The sequence below is a fragment of the Ursus maritimus genome, unplaced genomic scaffold (genome assembly GCF_017311325.1).
Source record: "Ursus maritimus isolate PB19 unplaced genomic scaffold, ASM1731132v1 scaffold_17, whole genome shotgun sequence".
NCBI lineage: Eukaryota > Metazoa > Chordata > Mammalia > Carnivora > Ursidae > Ursus > Ursus maritimus.
The window spans coordinates 59,725,533-59,743,435 of record NW_024424119.1 but is presented as its reverse complement, the minus strand read 5'-3'; the positions used below and the strand labels follow the sequence as shown (position 1 = coordinate 59,743,435).

General features: G+C 58.0%; 1 protein-coding gene across 1 annotated transcript; it reads left to right on the top strand.

Annotated features, from left to right (window-relative positions):
• The first annotated feature begins 1,225 nt into the window (after positions 1-1,225).
• Positions 1,226-6,448, top strand: SAPCD2 (suppressor APC domain containing 2). Its single transcript, XM_040631422.1, has 6 exons — positions 1,226-1,814; positions 4,480-4,592; positions 5,214-5,360; positions 5,707-5,814; positions 5,940-6,059; positions 6,133-6,448. The coding sequence occupies exons 1-6, from the start codon at positions 1,226-1,228 to the stop codon at positions 6,259-6,261; spliced, it is 1,206 nt and encodes a 401-aa protein (XP_040487356.1). The 3' UTR covers positions 6,262-6,448.
• Positions 6,449-17,903: the final 11,455 nt, after the last annotated feature.

The following is a 17,903-nucleotide window of genomic DNA, read 5'->3' as shown; positions in this document are numbered from 1 at the left end:
GAAGGCAGGGATGGGTCAGGCTCTATGGGGAGACTCCAGGCTCACAGCTTTCTAGGTCCTTCCAAAATTCCTTACCATAACGGAGCCCCAACTTTGAGGGCTGTGAAATTAATAAAGGGAAGCATCATTTAGAATGGAATCAGGAAGTCTTGACAGGGGGAGCTCTCATGAGCACAGCAGCACCTGTCCCAGCTGACCTCACCTTCCTGGGCAGGAAGAAATTCACTTTATGACCCTAACAGGAGGAAGTTCTCTTCTTGAAGAGAGGCGGGCTAAGCTCCAGCCGCCTCCCGACTGGATCCTGGCTGGAAATGAAGCAGGGGCCGCTGGGGACACAGGGCTGCCTGGCTGGCCTGAAGAGGCCGTGAGAGTCAGGGGAGCAGCGGGAGGAAGTGTCCGGCCAGAGGAAGAGGCTGGAGCAGACTTTGGAAGCCAGGAGAGCTGGTCACCAGATGGGGATCTGGGGACACAGGAAAAAGTGGCTTTGTCCTGCACTAGGCAGGAAAGGCCAGGTTATCCCCAGGGACAAGGGGAGGCGCTAGCCGCAGTGCGGACAGAGAGGCCTCTGTGAGGGGAAGCGCCCAGCCGGCTGGAGCCCACAATCCTCTTGGGACTCTCCTGGTAAATGGGCCCCGGAGTCGGGGGGCCTGGGCCAGGGGACCCCGAGTAGGGGGTGAAGAGTCCCCAAGGGAGCCAGACGGGGAAGGTGAATCCCTGGAGGAGGTGTGCGCCCCATCCTTACCCCCACGAGGACACCCGGGACAGGTTTTCCGTAGGGCGCCAGGCCCCGCCCCTCGGAGAGGGCTGAACTGCGCCGAGAGGGCTGCCGGGGGCGGGGGGGGGGGACAAAAAGGGTCCGCTCGGGGCTCCCTCCCCAACCCGCAAGGCCGAGGGGAGGCGGAGTTGCGGGACCCCCCCCTCCCAGCAGGTCCCGGGCCTCCCCCATCCCCAGCCGCAGCCGCGGGGCGGGGCCCTCGGTGGAAAATCAAACCGGGCTGGCGGCCTCTCAGCCAATCCGGGAGCAGACCGGCCGGCTTCGGCCAATGGCCGCCGCGAATGCTAATGAGCGCTGACGCCACGAGGAGGGTCCATTCAAAAAGTAGCAGCTATTGTCGCGGCAGGTTGCGCGCGCCGGCCGGGCCCCGCCGTCGGGCCGCGCGGGGACCGAGACCGGGACGGACCCGGGGACGGAGGAGCCGGGGACGGAGCCCGGCGGCGACCGCCCATGGCCGGAGCCGCGATGGCCGAGCCGGGCCGCGGGCCGCCCGCCGCTCCCGCGCCCGGCACTGAGGGGCTGCCGCGCGCCTTCCTGCAGAGCCTGCGCACCCTCTTCGACATCCTGGACGACCGGCGGCGCGGCTGCGTGCACCTGCGCGAGATCGAGTCCCGCTGGCAGGGCGCCGACGCGCGCGAGTTGCCCCGCGGCGTGCTCGAGGGCCTGCGCCAGGTGGCCCCCGCCAGCGGCTACCTGACCTTCGAGCGCTTCGTGGCTGGCCTGCGCACCTCGCTGCTGAGCGCCGACGGCGGCCCGCGGGGCCAGGCGCGCGCCCCTGCCCGGGGAGGCTGCCCGGCGCGGCCCGGAGGTCAGCAGCCGCCGCCGCCGCCGCGCCTGGTGTTCGCGCCGGCTGACGAGCCGCGGACGGTCCTGGAGAGGAAGCCCTTACCCCTGGGCTCGCGGGCCCCGCCGGCCGTCCCCGGCGGCGCGGCCCGGAGCCTGGAGAAGCTGTGCGGGCCAGCAGAGGCAGCGCCCGGTCCTGCCGAGCCCGAGAGGCCCCAGGGCGCGGCGCTGGAGCGGAGCCCGAGCGCGGACGCTGGTGAGTGCGGGGCGGCCTCCAGCCCCGCCTCGTAGCTGTTCCCCTCCCTCCCCCATCCCCACACCCCGCCACCGACCCCCGCGACTTGCGCCTCGGGCCAGAGCCAGAGAGGTGCTGCCGGTGCCTCTCCTACCGCGGGGGCAGGGGCGGGCAGCTCTACGTGGGCCCAAGGGCCGTAAGCGCCTAGAGGGAAGGGGCCCTCTTGCCTTTCCCGGTGTGCTCCGGGGCCAGGAGGCAGGCCAACCCCTCCCCCGCCACCGTGGGAGGCTACCAGGGCCAAGGGCCTGGTGGGTGACTCCAAACTCCACCAGGAAGTCTCCCTACCCAGCCTGAGCTGAGCACTGGGGATTCCTGCCCCACACCTGGGGACGCTAAGGCTCTCAAGTGCATCTCTGATAGCACTCTAGGCAGAGGAGTTTCCCTCTAGTTCAGAGGAGAGAAGGTACCCCAGACTGAGAAGGGCCCTCCCTGCCCTTTTTGGGTCCTTAGTTTGGCCGCTGCACCAAGAGGGCTGGACCCACTGCCTCCACCACTGAGGCCGGTGGAGATGTCCTAGGAGGACCTGGCCTGGTTGCTGGGAAGAGTAAAGTGGTGGGTGGGTCTCCAGCCCAATATTCAAGGCTTACCAGGCTGACACCAGGCCCCCCCCCCCCCCCCCCCCCCGGGGGTGGCCAGTGGGGTCCTTGCCTGGCTTCCGGTCCAGTTGGCAGTGACAGGAGATGGCTGAATGACCCATGTGGGCCCCTCTAGTGTCTGCTCTGGGAATAGCAGCTGCCTTATGGATGGGGGTGGGGTCCAAACCCCTTAGCTCATTCAGCCTGCATGCGTGCACCCTCCCTCCCCGTGCAGGCCTCTCTGCACCCCCACCACGGCAGCTGCCAGCCTTTCTATGCCTTCACCACTCTGCCAGCCTCACTGGGCGTCTGCTCCAGCCTTGCCCCTGTTCCCCAGCCCCATGCCTGGTGTTTGGAGCCACAGTGGCTCCTGGCCTTTGGTGAAGCCATCCAGCAGCCCACCCCAGGCTGGGGGCTCCCCCTGCTCCTCACTGCCCAACCTCTCTGTCCCCGTGGTCTGGAGAGGCAGGGGACACTTCTGGGTGCACAGCCGGTGCCATCCCCATGGCTGCAAATACTTGAAAATCAGCTGGGAGTGGAGCTTGGATGCCTCCGACCTGTGGCCCAGCACCGCTCTGTTCTGGTGCCCTGGGTGGCACTGGGTCATCTGCTGCACCCCTCTGAGGATTAGACACAGGGCTGGGCAGGTGGCTAGTGCTCCCCATGGGCAGCTTTAGGCTCAGGCCAGCCTCTCACTGTCACCTTTACAGACAGAGGCCCAGACAAGAGGCATGGCATGTGCATGGAGTGCCAAATCTGGAGCTCCGAGATCCCCCAGCTTCCCAGGAAGAGAAAGCCCCCATACACACAGAGCCCCCCACCCCCGAGATCCAGGTCCCCCTTCTTTGGCCCTGTTGGAGCTCCGTACACCCAGGCCTGCCCTGGCCCAGTGGGTACAGGCTGCTAGCTCAGGCCCCGACGGGGGACAGGGCTGTCTGCATCTGCTGGTCATCCCACTGAAAACCCAGCGTGCTGTCATCCGGGAATCTGGGAGCTGCCCCACACCAAGCCCAGGTGATCTGGGGGTGTTCCCTGCCCCCCAGCCTCCCTCTACTGTATCTTCTCTGCCAACCGCGTAGCACGGGCAGGTTGGGACGCGATCTCTGGGCTTGCACGGAGCCTGTCTGCCAGGGCTGGCTGGAGGCCTGCCCTGCCGCCTGGTGCCAACCCTGTGGACGTGTCCCCTTCTTGCATCACCCCCCACTCCCCTTGGCCAGTGCCAGGGGCATAGCCTGTGAGGCTGAGCCTGGTGTGGGGGGATAGGGCTAGGGAGCCAGGGGAGGGTGATTTCCTCCACACCTGCACCCCACTCCTCCCCTCTTGTGTTGCCCTGCATATACTCCCCATCCCCCAGGGCAGCCAGCTGGTCCCGCTGGCTCTTCACCCCCAAGCCGGCTCCTGCAGGTGGGTGCCTAAGCCACCGTGTCTCCTAAGTTACGTGCCGAACACAGGGTTCGCACGTATGTGTTGGCCCAACTTTATGTTTTATCCTTCCCGGGAAAAGTTAGGTCTGGGCCACCTGTGCCCCCCCATTTCACCTGCAGCAACTCCTGTCACTCGTAAAGGTCCCGGCAGACAAGAAGAAAGAAGCAGGGAAGCCCAAGGCCCTGCTCACTCGCCCTATATCTAGCAGCCTTCGAGCCCCTGCAGTGTACCCAAAGTACTTTGGGCACCGGGGATTCCCGGACCAACTGGGTAAAGCCCTTGCCCTCAGGGCGCTCATGCCGAGGCATGTATGTGGGCTCATGCATTTGTGTTGTGTGCACAGACATGCAGCCTCAAGGGCCACATAGCCCTCCCCAAGATGGGGTAAGGGGAGTTGGTAGGGATCGAGTGGGGAGCCAGGCCCCACAGAGGCCAGGTGTGTGTAGGGCTAGGTGGTAGCCCATGCCCCTGGGATGGGTTGAGTTGGGGAGGATCTGAACTGTCCACGACCCTAGAGGCATGTCGGCCTGGACACCCAGCTTTGCATTGCCAGGCTCGGGGTGGGGGGCATTGAGATTGACTAGGCAGGTCTGGAAATGAGCCAGGGCCTTGCCTCTCTGCCGCAGGTGCAGTGGCCTGCAGGCCCCGGGAGCTAGGCATGGGCGATACCCATCGGGCCCCCCGTGCCCGAGGGGAACGTCGGAGGCACACCATCACCAACGGTGTGGACTGTGACCTGGTGAGTGAGGGCTCTGGGGGATCCTCCATCTTGCGGGGCTTGGACTTGGCCCCCACGCTTGGTCTCCTGGACCACCCCTTTGCCTGGGAGGTGGCAGCCAAGGCTGGGTTTGGGGGGGGCTGGAATGTCAGTTAATTACAAACATCTCTCCCCACGCGGGCTTGAATCCACTTGAGGGATGGCTCAAGGCCAGATGAAGAAGTCCTTTAGGGAAAAGGCAGCCGGGGTGTGCTGTGGCATGTGGAGTGGGCACGGCCCCTCCCGAGAACTGCCCCCCCGCATCAGCCCACTTCCCGAGACTCCCCTTTGCTGAGTTAGCCCAGTTCACCAGCTGCGTGCGCACCCGTGCCCTAAAGGGAGCTGCTGCGCTGGGGAGTGCTGCTGTGTTCCCCAGGGGAAGCCTGCGTGAAGGGCCCCGGGAGGGCCGCCTCCCCCACCCCAGAGGAGAGATGGGGCCATGCTTCCTGACAGGCAGGGGTGCGGGCAGGCTGGCGCTGGCGTGGGTCGGTCCGTGGGCGTGCGTCGGCGTTGCCTGGCTGCGGTTCCTCACGCACACACATCGGCACGCGCCGGAACGCGCGGTTTGCGCGCTCACCCGCACTATGCCCCCGCGCACGGCAGCTGAAGCAGATGCAGGAGCTGGAGCAGGAGAAGGAGGTGCTGCTACAGGGTCTGGAGATGATGGCGCGGGGCCGGGACTGGTACCAGCAGCAGCTGCAGCGCGTGCAGGAGCGCCAGCGTCGCCTGAGCCAGAGCAGGGCCAGCGCTGTGAGTGACGCCGCCCAAGGCCAGGCGGTCCCTGCCCCTAGACAGCGTGGTGCTCCCTGCACATGCAGGAAGCACCCTGACCCCCGCACCCCTGGAGTGGCACAGGACTGCCCTATTCCAGGGTGCACCGGCTGTCCCTCCACCCAGGGTGCCGGGACCCCCCCACCTACACTGCCTGCACCCTGGGGCAGATGTCCCCTAGCGGCAACACCCGTGGACTCCTTGTCTGCTCTAAGCAGGAATCTGGGGGGACAGGAGCGCCACCTGTGAGGACCCCTCTCAAGCACGGTGGCTGACTTTGGCTGGTCCTGCTCGCTGACTTTCCCCTTTCCTGCTTTCCTCCCAGGACTTTGGCAGTGAGGGGAGCCCCCTCCCGCTGGGCCGGCTGCTGCCCAAGGTCCAGGAGGTGGCCCGGTGCCTGGGGGAGCTGCTGGCTGCAGCCTGTGCCGGCAGGGTGAGTGCCCCCCAGACCACCCAGCACCTGCAGAGGGCCCATGGCCCGCGCGGTACCACCCCTCACCCTCACCCTGGAGGCCATGCCCGGGAATGCCAGGCCTGCCTGACCGTGCCCTCCCGTAGGCTTTGCCCTCGTCCTCGGGGCTCCCGTGCCCGACCCCGGCCCCCGCCTCACCCTCTGCCCCTGGCTGGCAGCAGCAAACCGTCCTCATGCTGAAAGAGCAGAACCGGCTTCTCACCCAGGTGAGGTGTAGGGAGGGGTGCGGGGTGCAGGCTGGAGGCCCGGCGGGCCCTGACGGACCTCCCGCCTCCCCAGGAGGTGACCAGCAAGAGTGAGCGTATCACGCAGCTGGAGCAGGAGAAATCTGCCCTCATCAAACAGCTGTTCGCGGCGCGCGCCCTCAGCCAGCAGGACGCTGGGCCGCTGGACGCCACCTTCATCTAGTTGCCCACGGGCACCGACAGCTCTCAGGGCCTGGCCCGGCGGTCAGCCCGCGCAGGCACCTCTTTGAGCCTGCTTGGGCTGAAGACCACCTGACTGGCCTGGACACAGGTTTCTTCCTCTCTTGCAATCTGGGCTCGCAGCCCCCCCAGCCCGCGGTGGAGCCAGCGGGTGGGCTGGGCCTCAGAATGTCCCGCGGCCCCAGACCCGGACTCGGTCCTAGCCTTGGGGGGCTAGCCCGGGGTGGGGCTTCATTGTGCTAATAGAACCTGAAGCTGCTACTGCCACCATCAGTGGACAGGGGGGCCTCGCCTCACGTTGACTAGCTCTCAGGCAGCTCTGGGCAGGCGGGTTTGCGGCCACGGGCCTGTCCTCTCTGACCTGCGGTCTCCAGCTGAAGGTACTGGTCCCACTAGGCTGCATTTCCCACCGCAGCCAGCAGAGGGCGCCGCATGCACGACAGCCGGAGCTGCCCAGCAGCGGCCATGGTGAGGTGTGTGAGGTCCGCCCTGGGGGTCCCTGACATGGGCCGGGACACCTGGGGGCCCACCAGGAGATTGGGCCCAGGAGCCCAAGGGCATCTTGCCTCCCTGAGGTCTAGGGGCTGTCCTTCGGCCAGGAGCAGATGGAAGGAGCTGATGGAAGGGGTATCTGGTCCTGGGGGATCTCCTGCCGGGATAATAGAGTTCACGCCTGGGCCAAGGCTGGCCTGTTGTCCCCTCCTCACAGACCCCAGACCTGAAAACAGCTTGGGCTAGCAGTCATCCCCCCTTGCCAACACAGCTCACAGAGCAACCGGTGACCCATGTTCAGGGCCTTGGGCCCAGCAGGCACCCTGGCCAGGGCGGGACATGGTCGCCAGGGTCGCTCCAGTGCGCCCCTCCCCTGGGGAGGGCTCTGTCCCCACGGGAGATGTCAGTGTGGGCCTCCCAGGTGTGCCCCCAAGCTTCCTTATAGGCCGTGCACCCGACCAGGGCCTCCCGCACATGATTCAGGGTTCCCAGGTTTGGGACCTGCCACACCTCCCTGTCTCCACCCCTCACTTGGCGTCAGACTTGGGCCGACTCAGCCACAGAGGAGGAAAACCACAGGGTTCAGGAAGAGACGAGGCAGGGTCCTTGTCTGGGGCAACTCCCCACCCTACACCAGCCCCCCCCAGAAGGGGGCTCCAGCCCAGGAGGGGCCTCATGACCTGTGCCACCATCCCCACAGGAACTTGCCCCCCACACCAAGGACTTGACATTACCGTTGGGTCGTGCAGTGGGGGGGCCCCAGGCATGGGGTGTGAGCACGTATGGAGAGACCCCATTACCCCAGACAGTTTAGGTGCATGGACTCCCACAGCTCTGGAGGGGGTGCTGGCTGCAGAGGAGGGTCCCAGGTGCAGTGTGGCCAGCTGCCCCCTGCCAGCCCCTGCTCTGAGCTCCCCCCATTGTGCTCCGGGCTTACAGAGGGGGAGGGGCATTGTCCTGGGTCAGGCCCAAATCTGCCCAGCGTGCAAGCTGCCCTCTTCAGAGGTGGGGTGGGCTCTTCTGGGGGCCCAAGAACCCCCAGGCCTAGACCTGCGCAGGCTCTGTGGGAGGGGAGCCAAGAGGGGAGTGGAGTCCTGAAGGATAAGACAGGGCCCCCAGCACCCACTGGGACATGCAGGCCAGTGGCCAGCTCAGGGCCAGCCCAGGAAAAATCCTCCCCATTGACAGTTTGGGACCTACCCCCTGGGACCTCCCCAAAGCTGCCTCTTGTATTCTTGGATCTGCTCTTCCCCCTTCCATCCCACGACCAGTCCCTCCCCACCAGCCCAGACCCTGAGCCCACCCTCTCACTGGAAGTCTGTGCTCACAGGTTCTCCACGGGCAACCCGTGACATTTTCAAAACTGAAAACTATACCCGCCCCCTGCTCTTAATCCTCCCATGACCCTGTCACTCAGGGCAGCCCCCAGGCTCAGCCTCCACAGCCCTTCCCAGGCCCTGCCCATAGTTGGGCTGCTGCTGGACAGCCAGCCTCCCACCTCTGGTCTTTGCAAATGGTGTTCCATCTCCTAGAACACCCCCTCCCTGCTTCACCTGGCTCGCCCCTACCCAGCCCTCACGATGGAGTGGAGGAGGCTGAGGAGGCCGTAACAGTGAAGGAGGCAGGCTTGCGAGCTTGGCAGGGGTGTCCCCTGGGGCGTCTGCCCTGCCTGGGGGTTCTGCATTCCCTCTGCTGTCTCCACACCAGACAACACGGTGTCGGCCCCAGCTGTCCTTCAGCAGGAGACCTTCCCCAGAAAGCACCCCTTGAGCTGCGAGACCAGCTGACTACACAGGAGGCAAGTCTGGGATAGAAACCCTCTCCTGTTCTCGGTGCTCCACCCAGGGTGAAAACACACGTCGCCCTTGCTTGCAGTCGGAAATCAAGCTACCTGTGCGCCCCAGACACCTCAAGGGAAGAAGTGTAAGTGGCCCAGGTTGGCAGGTCCCGTCAGCTGGCAGAAGCAAACACGTCCTCTGCAAAACGCTCGTTTCCTTCGCGGCTGAGGAGGTCTGGGGGGCGGGTGCTGTCTTCCTGCGCGATGTTGACGACATCCCTGGCTTCCATCCACACCCTCAGTTGTGACAACTAAAGTGTCTCCAGACGTTGCCAAATGTCCCAAGGGGTATCCCTGCTGGAGAATCACTGCCCCGGTGATTTCACGTACGTCAAGTCCCAAGGAGAATGGGTGTCTCTAAGTCAAAACGCTTTTTCACAAACACCAGGAGTGCACCCACCATGAGAGCCAGCAGAAAGAACAGATTCCGCAAACATTTCAGATATTGGAATTATCAGAAAATATACAATAGCTTTTATATGTCTAAAGAAATAAAAGAGATTCTTGAAAATATAAACAAGGATAGTCTTTTATAGTTTCTTAGTCTGTGAAGTATAAGCTTTTAGTCTATAAAGATGAGCAGTAAAGCATGAAAAAGCAAGCAACCTATAGAAATGAAATGGAAATGGAAACAAAAGGACTAAGCTTCCGACTTTCTGCTGGGGAGTTAGTGAACCAGAAGAGCCCAGCCCAGAGAGTCAGCGGGAAGCACGAGTGAGAGGCGAGGGTCACTCATCTGCTTGCATTTCCTAGAGGAGGACAAGGAAGGACGGGCACTGAATGAAGATAAGCTGGTGTCAAGTTTTCCAGAAGTGTCTAAAACCTCAGTTCTCTGGTCCAGAAATCCCAAAAACCCCAGCCAGGCTGAACAGGAAGAGATGCACATTGTCTCTCACAAGATCATCAGAGAATCCAGGGGCGGAGCAGGTGCCTACCAGGGGCTCATCAGAAGCCAGTGGGAGGGGAAGGCAACAGCTGAGACCGTGTAACTATGACCCGCAAGGCCAGACCCAGAGGAGCCCTTTCAAGAGTGAGGGCAACATCGGGGCTCCTGGGCGGCTCCGTCAGTGAAGCGTCTGTTTTCAGCTCAGGTCATGATCCCGGGGTCCTGGGATCGAGCTCCAGCCCCACGTCGGGCTCCCTGCTCAGCGGGGAGTCTGCTGCTCCCCCTGCTGGTGTGCTCACGCGTGCGCGCGCGCTCTCTCTCTCTCTCAAATAACTAAAATCTTAAAACAAAAACAAAAAAACCCTAGGGCAATGTAAATAAAAGCATATCCTTTCCCCCCCCCACCCCAAATGAGAGTTTACCACCCACAGGATTTCACTAAAGGACACTCTGGAGGAAGGACTTCAGAAGAACGGCAGCAGTAAGAAGGAACTCTAAATAAGGATGAGTCAGTTAACGAGTTAACTGGAGGCTCAGGGGTTTAAAGCAACATTATTTGCTTGCTGTTTCTGGGGGCTCGGGGCTCGGGAGCGGTCCCACTGGACAGTCTGGCTTGGAATCTCCTGTGGCTGCCGTCTCCCGAGGGCCGGCTTCCAAGATGGCGCCCTCACAGGGCTGTTGGCAGAGCCCCTGGATTCCTTGTCTCCGTGTCCTCGACGGATCCGCTTCCCCTAGAGCGCATGGCCCAAGAGCAGCAACCGTGAAGGAGCCACCTGCCTGTGAGGACCTAGGCTCAGGCGTCACTGAATCACAACCTCCCCTGTGTCTTTACTCTGATGGTTAGAAGCCAGTCCTTGGTCCAGTTCTTTATCAAGGGGTGTGGAAGGGGAATCGGGCACCGCCTTTCTAGGGAAGGAGATCAAATAATCTGTGGACATATTTTAAAGCCAACCAAAATGCATCATTAAATCTAAGCAAACATAGACTATATACAATAGTAGTAATAATAGTAATTGTACTAATGGGGGGCCCAGGAGAGAACTGAGACCACGTGAAAATGGCACGCAGGGAGGGAAGACTAGAGCTCAGGCATTCTAAAGTGCTCGATTCATTTGTAAGGGAAAAGACACTCACTTTAGATTTGGTTAAGTGTGTGTATTAAAATAATTAGGAGACGGGGCGCCTGGGTGGCACAGCGGTTAAGCGTCTGCCTTCGGCTCAGGGCGTGATCCCGGCGTCATGGGATCGAGCCCCACATCAGGCTCCTCCGCTATGAGCCTGCTTCTTCCTCTCCCACTCCCCCTGCTTGTGATCCCTCTCTCGCTGGCTGTCTCTATCTCTGTCGAATAAATAAATAAAATCTTTAAAAAAAATAAAATAAAATAAAATAAAATAATTAGGAGAGTCCAGTAAAATAGTGGCTAGCCAGGGAGGGGCAGGGGACAGGGCAGGAAGACGAAAAAGTTTAGTCTTAAGAGAGAAAAACACAATAAGGTGACGGAATTACATTGGTAATCACAATATATGTGAGTATATATAAAAAATAAACTCTAGTTTATTTTTTAAAATTTAGATTAGATTGATTAACACACAGTGTATTATTGGTTCCAGAGGTAGAGGTCAGTGATTCGTCAGTTGTATTTAACACCCAGTGCTCATTCCATCACATGCCGTCCTTAACGCCTGTCACCCAGTTACCCCGCCCCCCCACCTCCTCTCCAGCCACCCTGTTTGTTTCTTATGGTTAAGAGTCTCTTCTGGTTTGTCTCCCTCTCTGATTTCTTCTTGTTTAATTTTTTCCTCTCTTCCCCTTTGCTCCTGTTTTGTTTCTTTTTTTTTTTTTAAGATTTTATTTATTCGACAGAGATAGAGACAGCTAGCGAGAGAGGGAACACAAGCAGGGGGAGTGGGAGAGGAAGAAGCAGGCTCATAGCGGAGGAGCCTGATGTGGGGCTCGATCCCATAACGCCGGGATCACGCCCTGGGCCGAAGGCAGACGCTTAACCGCTGTGCCACCCAGGCGCCCCCCTGTTTTGTTTCTTAAATTCCACGTATGAGTAAGATCATATGATAATTATCTTTTTCTGATTGACTTATTTTGCTTAGCATAATACCCTCTAATTCCATCCACATTGTTGCAAATGGCAAGCTTTTATTTTTTGAAGACGGAGTAGTATTCCATTATATACATATATACCACGTCTTCTTTATCCATTCGCCTGGGCTCTTTCCATAGTTCGGCTATTGTAGACATTGCTGCTGTAAACATTGGGGTGCAGGTGCCCCTTCAGATCACCACATTTGTATCTTTGGGGTAAATCCCCAGTAGTGCAATTGCTGGGTCATACGGTAGCTCTATTTTCAACTTTTTGAGGAACCTCCATATTGTTTTCCCGAGTGGCTGCACCAGCTTGCATTCCCACCAACAGTGCAGGAAGGTTCCCCTTTCTCTGCGTCCTCGCCAACATCTGTCGTTTCCTGATTTGTTAATTTTAGCTGTTCTGACTGGTGTGAGGTGTATCTCATTGTGGTGGTTTTTTGTGTTTCCCTGATGCCGAGTGATGTGGAGCATTTTCTCACGTGTCTCTTGGCCATTTGTACGTCTTCTTTGGAGAAATGTCTGTTCATGTCTTCTGCCTATTTCTTGATTGGATTATTTGTTCTTTGGGTGTTGAGTTTGATAAGTTCTTTATAGATCTTGGATACTAGCCCTTTATCGGATAAGACATTTGCAAATATCTTCTCCCATTCTGTCAGTTGTCTTTTGGTTTTGTTGACTGTTTGCTTTGCTGTGCAGAAGCTTCTTATCTTGCTGAAGTCCTAATAGCTCATTTTTGCCATTGTTTCCCTTGCCTTTGGAGATGTGTCTAGTGAGAAGTTGCTGTGGCTGAGGTCAGAGGTTGTTGCCCGTGTTCTCCTCTGGGATTTTGATGGATTCCTGTCTCACATTGAGGTCTTTCATCCATTTTGAGTCTGTTTTTGTGTATGATGTAAGAAAATGGTCCAGTTTCATTCTTCTGCATGTGGCTGTCCAATTTTCCCCACACCATTTGTTGAAGAGACTGTCTTCTTCCCATTGGATATTCTTTCCTGCTTCATTGAAGATGAGTTGACCATAGAGTTGAGGGTCCATTTCTGGGTTCTCTATTCTGTTCCATTGATCTATGTGTCTGTTTTTGCCAGTACCATACCCTCTTGATGATTACAGCTTTGTAGTATAGCTTGATGTCCGGAATTGTGATGCCACCAGCTTTGGTTTTCTTTTTCAACCTTCCTTTGGCTATTTGGGGTCTTTTCTGGTTCCATACAAATTTTAGGATTATTTGTTCCAGCTCTGTGAAAAAAGTTGATGGTGTTTTGATAGGGATCGCATTGAATGTATAGATTGCTCTGGGTAGCATAGCCATTTTCACAATGTTTGTTCTTCCAATCCATGAGCATGGAACGTTTTTCCATTTCTTTGTGTCTTCCTCAATTTTTTTCATGGGCGTTCTGTAGTTTTCTGAGTACAGACCCTTTACCTCTTTGGTTAGGTTTATTCCTAGGTATCTTACGGTTTTGGGTGCAATTGTAAATGGTATTGCCTCCTTAATTTCTCTCTTTTCTGTCTCATTGTTAGTGTATAGAAATGCAACTGATTTCTGTGCATTGGTTTTTTAAAAAGATTTTATTTATTTATTTGAGAGAGGGAGAGTGTGAGAGAGCATGAGAGGGGGACGCGTCAGAGGGAGAAGCAGAATCCCCGCTGAGCAGGGAGCTTGATGTGGGGCTCGATGCTGAGATCATGACCTGAGCTGAAGGCAGACACTCCACCCACTGAGCCCCCCAAGTGCCCCTGTGCGTTGATTTTATATCCTGCTGCTTTGCTGAATTCCTATATGAGTTTTAGCAACTTGGCGGTCGAGTCTTTTGGGTTTTCCCAAAAGTATCATGTCATCTGTGAAGAGTGAGAATAACTCTAGTTTAATTGTCAGACTGGAGTTTTAGAAAGTCAGGTAGCTGTTTTAAGAGACAGACCTAAGGGGCGCCTGGGTGGTGCAGTCATTAAGCATCTGCCTTCGGCTCAGGGCGTGATCCCAGCGTTCTGGGATCAAGCCCCACATCAGGCTTCTCTGCTGGGAGCCTGCTTCTTCCTCTCCCACTCCCCCTGCTTGTGTTCCCTCTCTCGCTGGCTGTCTCTGTCAAATAAATAAATGAAATCTGTAAAAAAAAAAAAAAAAAGAGATAGACCTAAATACGGCATCAAAAACAAAAACAGGAAAAGCTTGAGATTGTATTAATATAAAACTAAAGAGATTTTAAGGCAAAAGACATTATTAGTGATGAAGACAGTAAGTCCCTAATAATAAAAAGCTTAAATCACCAGGGAGATACAACAACCCTAAACCTGTAATCACCCAATAACAGCCTCAAAATATGTAAACTACAAAAGAGGAAGATATACAGATGGCATGTGTGTACCCGAAAAGCTGTCCAATGGGATTAGCCATTAGGAAAGCGGGGTACAGTGAAATATTGCACCCCAAACAGAGCAGCTAAAAACAAACCCATGGCGACACCATTTGCTGGCGAGCAGGTGGAGAAACGGAATTGCTTGGACATTGTTGGTGGGAACGTCAAAAGATACAGCCGCTCTGGAAAAGCCGGTGGTAGTTCCTTTGAAAACTACAGCTCACTGACTGTTTGCGATGGTGCGTCACCCTGGCTGGGGTACGGTGCCCAGGCGTCCCGTCAAACACCTGTCTGGATGTGGCTGCGAAGGGTTGCATTAGATATGATTCACATTTACATCAGTAGACTTTTCGAAAAGCAGATCACCCTCTGAAATGTGGGTGGACCCCATCCAATCAGTTTAAGACCTTAAGAGAAGAGCGTGAAGCCCCTCAAAGAGGAAGGGATTCTGTCTGCAGACACTGTGTGGACTCAAGACTGCAACACGGACCCCCCACCCCACCCCACCGAGTCTCCCAGCCGCTGACTTGCCCGGCAGACCTTAGACTCGCCAGTTCCCACAGCTGTGTGAGTCAGCTCCTCAAAGTACATCTTTCCCTCCCGCTCCCCATATAGTCACGGGGCCTATAGGAAGCACCCCAATACATGACACAAGCCAGCAACTGCATTCTTGGGCATTTGTCCCAGATAAATGCAGACACCTTCACGCAGGAACAGGTCCATACCTATCTCAACACTTGTCAGAACACTAAGGAGACACTGATAAACCCACCATCACAGTTGGAGATGTTAATAAGACACGAGGCCTGAGTGTTTTACAGGCAAATTCAACCCATTAGTCAAGGAAGAGGTAATCCAAATGCCACCTAAGTTTTTTCCAGAGGAAAAGTTTATTCTGCTAGTGTGACCTTGATATCCCAACCAAAGAGCTACGTCACGGGAGAGGGGAAGTACGGGCCCAGCCCATCCCGCAACACAGTGTTAGCCGTGAGAATAAAGCTCTCCGTTCCTCCCTTACTCTTCAAGGTCCGGGGAAACCACAGGCACGTCCAACAAAGAAAGCTGAGGGATGCTATTTTATGGAGAAGGAGGAGGAAGTGCAAGGGGTTCCTGAGGCCAGGTCGCTGGAGAAAAGCAGGGCTTCAGGATGAGGACCACCGGCGAGCTGCTGGGGTCGATTTCTTCTCGGAGAAGCAGTGTGCGTCCCTCTTCGATGGGGTCCCCCTGAAATCCCGTGGAGCTCGTGACAGCGCTTCTTCCTGGGGGTACGGCTCCCCCTCTGGCCTCAGGACTCCGCGTTAGTCCATCGCTGGGTGTAGGTCCGATGTCATCGCATTTGTGATCCCAACGCTGGTTCTAAAAATGTCTATGGAAGAGCTCGGGGTCCAGGGAGCAGCAGGGAGAGGGGACCGTCTTCCCAGACAGGAAGACCGGCCAGCGCTCCCGGCCGGGTGCCGGGTGCTGGGCGCGCAGGCTGGAAGAGGACCCGCACCCGTGGACGTGGCACATGGTGGGGCCAGCCCTGCCCGCACATCAGGGCAGAGAACCCGCGTGATCCAAGGCCCGGGCCAACCAATTCTCCACACGGGAAATAGGGGATTGGAGCCCTTCTCTCACATCCTACACACAGACCACTTCCAGGTAGATCAAAGGCTGGCCCTGAGCAAACCCACAAAACCTTGGGAGCTCGACTTAGGGGCACACCCGGCGACCTCACGGCCGACCAGGCACACAAGAGCACAGAGCGGGAAATGACACGTTCGGACCCGTTCGGAGATTCCGGAACTTCAGGGCGGGAGCACGAACGTCCAGAGCATACGTACAGACAGACAACGTCTAGAAACTGGACTGGGAGCTTGAACAGACGCTTCGCAGAAAACAGGAAAGACACGCGACACTGTCTCTTCAGTAACGGAGGGAACGCCGTTAAAATCTCGGGACTTCACGTTCACCAGCTTCTCAAAACTCTACAAGTCGCACGAATCCAACTGCTCGTGGGCATGCTGGCCCCTCGTCCTGAAAACAACGCAGGATCTGCTAGTGAGCTGAACACACACGCGGCCACCAGCCGGCTCCAAGGACCTCCTCCCTGGAGCCGCCGGCAAGGGGCGGGTGCAGAGCCCTGGTGTTCCCGAAAAAACAGCCCGGAGCCAGAGCGCCCTGCGTGCTCACGCATGATGCGTCGGCTTCGGAACAGTCACCACAGAGAACAATGCAGCAGCCAGAACGAACAGACCACCCCCCGAGCTGCCCACGCACGCAGTCTCGGAAATCGGGGGAAAGAAGCACGTTCCAGAACGGTATGTCCAGTGTAGAAAATCGGGTCCGGAAACCAGGAAAAGCAACGCCATACGTTGTTTAGAAATGTGCGGAGAGGTGGAAGACGCTAAAGAAAAGTAACAGTAACAAATACAAAATCCAAGACAGCGGGACCCTCTGGCCGGGGCCACCGAGGGGCGGCTGCCCAGCCGGGGCCGGTCGTCATGCCTTCCACGGTACGCGTGCACCCCACCCGGCTCCCATGAGTCTGCTGCCCCTCACAGGCTTTTCCCCTCCTGGGGAGCCTTGGACGAGCCTGCTCGCCTCAGGACAGGTGGTGGGTGGGCCTCCCCGCTGCCCACACCATGTGGTTCGCACCCCTTGCTCCCTGCACCTGCACAGAGCTCCCATGCCTCCGGCCCACAGAAGGTTCCGCCAGCTGTTTGTCGAATGACTGGATGAGCCCATGAAGAAAGGAAACAGTACGTTGTGATGTGAACATGAACGAAGGGAAGTCTCACTAAAGTGGGCTGTGGATGCCAGAAGGGGAGGCTGGAAGGGGGAGCCAGACCACACTGTGTCGACGACAGGAAGAACCATCAGTCCAGGAGCCACCAAGGAAAGACAAGCACTGTCTCTCCTACGAGAAATCGACCCCCCACAACTCACCCTGTGCAAACTCTCCATCACCCTGAACTGCTTTTCTCCAGCAGGCCTGGGTTCGGAGCGAGCCCTCCCACTTCCTCCTTCTTCTCCGTAAAACAGCATTCCTCTCCTTTCTTTGTTGGATGTGCCTGTGGTCTTGCTGGAGTTTGCAGGTGCCAAATTGCAATTCTCTGTTATTCCCAAACAAGCCTATGTTTGCTAGTAAAATAGGCTGTCTTATTTTTAAGGTTAACAGAGTGAAGGGCCTTTACCGATTAAGGTGTTTCACCCAATGGGGAGACTGAGGCAGGCACAGCCAAGATGTCAGTGGGCCTCTGCAAATGTCCCCAGCCTGGGAGGTCTGTCTCCTGTGGGGGAGGGCGCGCTGAGGACCCCTCTCCCCGCCCTCTCTGCAACTGCATTCCTCTGCCAGGACCCAGGGTCAAGCCATGTCCAGCCATCTGGAGCTCTCCTAACCCCAGTCACCCCCAGGTTCCCAGAGGCCCCTCCCACCCAGAAACTCTCCTTTCATGCCCCCCCAGCCCACTCTGAAGGAAGGGCATCTCTGCACCAAGGAAGGACGGGGCCGCCTGGGGTTCTGCCTCAGAGAGAACACACTCCCAGGCTTCGTCCTGGCTGTTCCCTGCTCCCTGCCTGCCTTCTCCTCCGGGACAGATCTGGGCCCTCCGCCACGAGCCCTCCGGCGTCCAGGCCTCCGCTACCCTGGCCCCGTCCTCTCATGGCGGGTGGGTCTCCATCCATGCACCAACCAGATCATCAGGGAGCCCTACTTGGGCTTCGTGGGACGAGGTGCGGGGGCTGGGAGGCCAGCACCGGGTGGGCAGGCCTGCAGGCAGCCCCCACCGCCCTTGCTTGTGCCGGGCTCCCTTTGGGCCGCCTTTGTCTCTTTTCAATCTAATCTGCAGGCCTCTCCCTCCTCAGTGCTTTCCCCGCGGAAGAAAGGCCTAGAAGGGGGAGGGGTGCTGGCGGAACTGGCCGGGAGCCTGGAGCTAGCCACACCCAGAGACTCGCTGGGGCCCAGCCAGATAGGCCT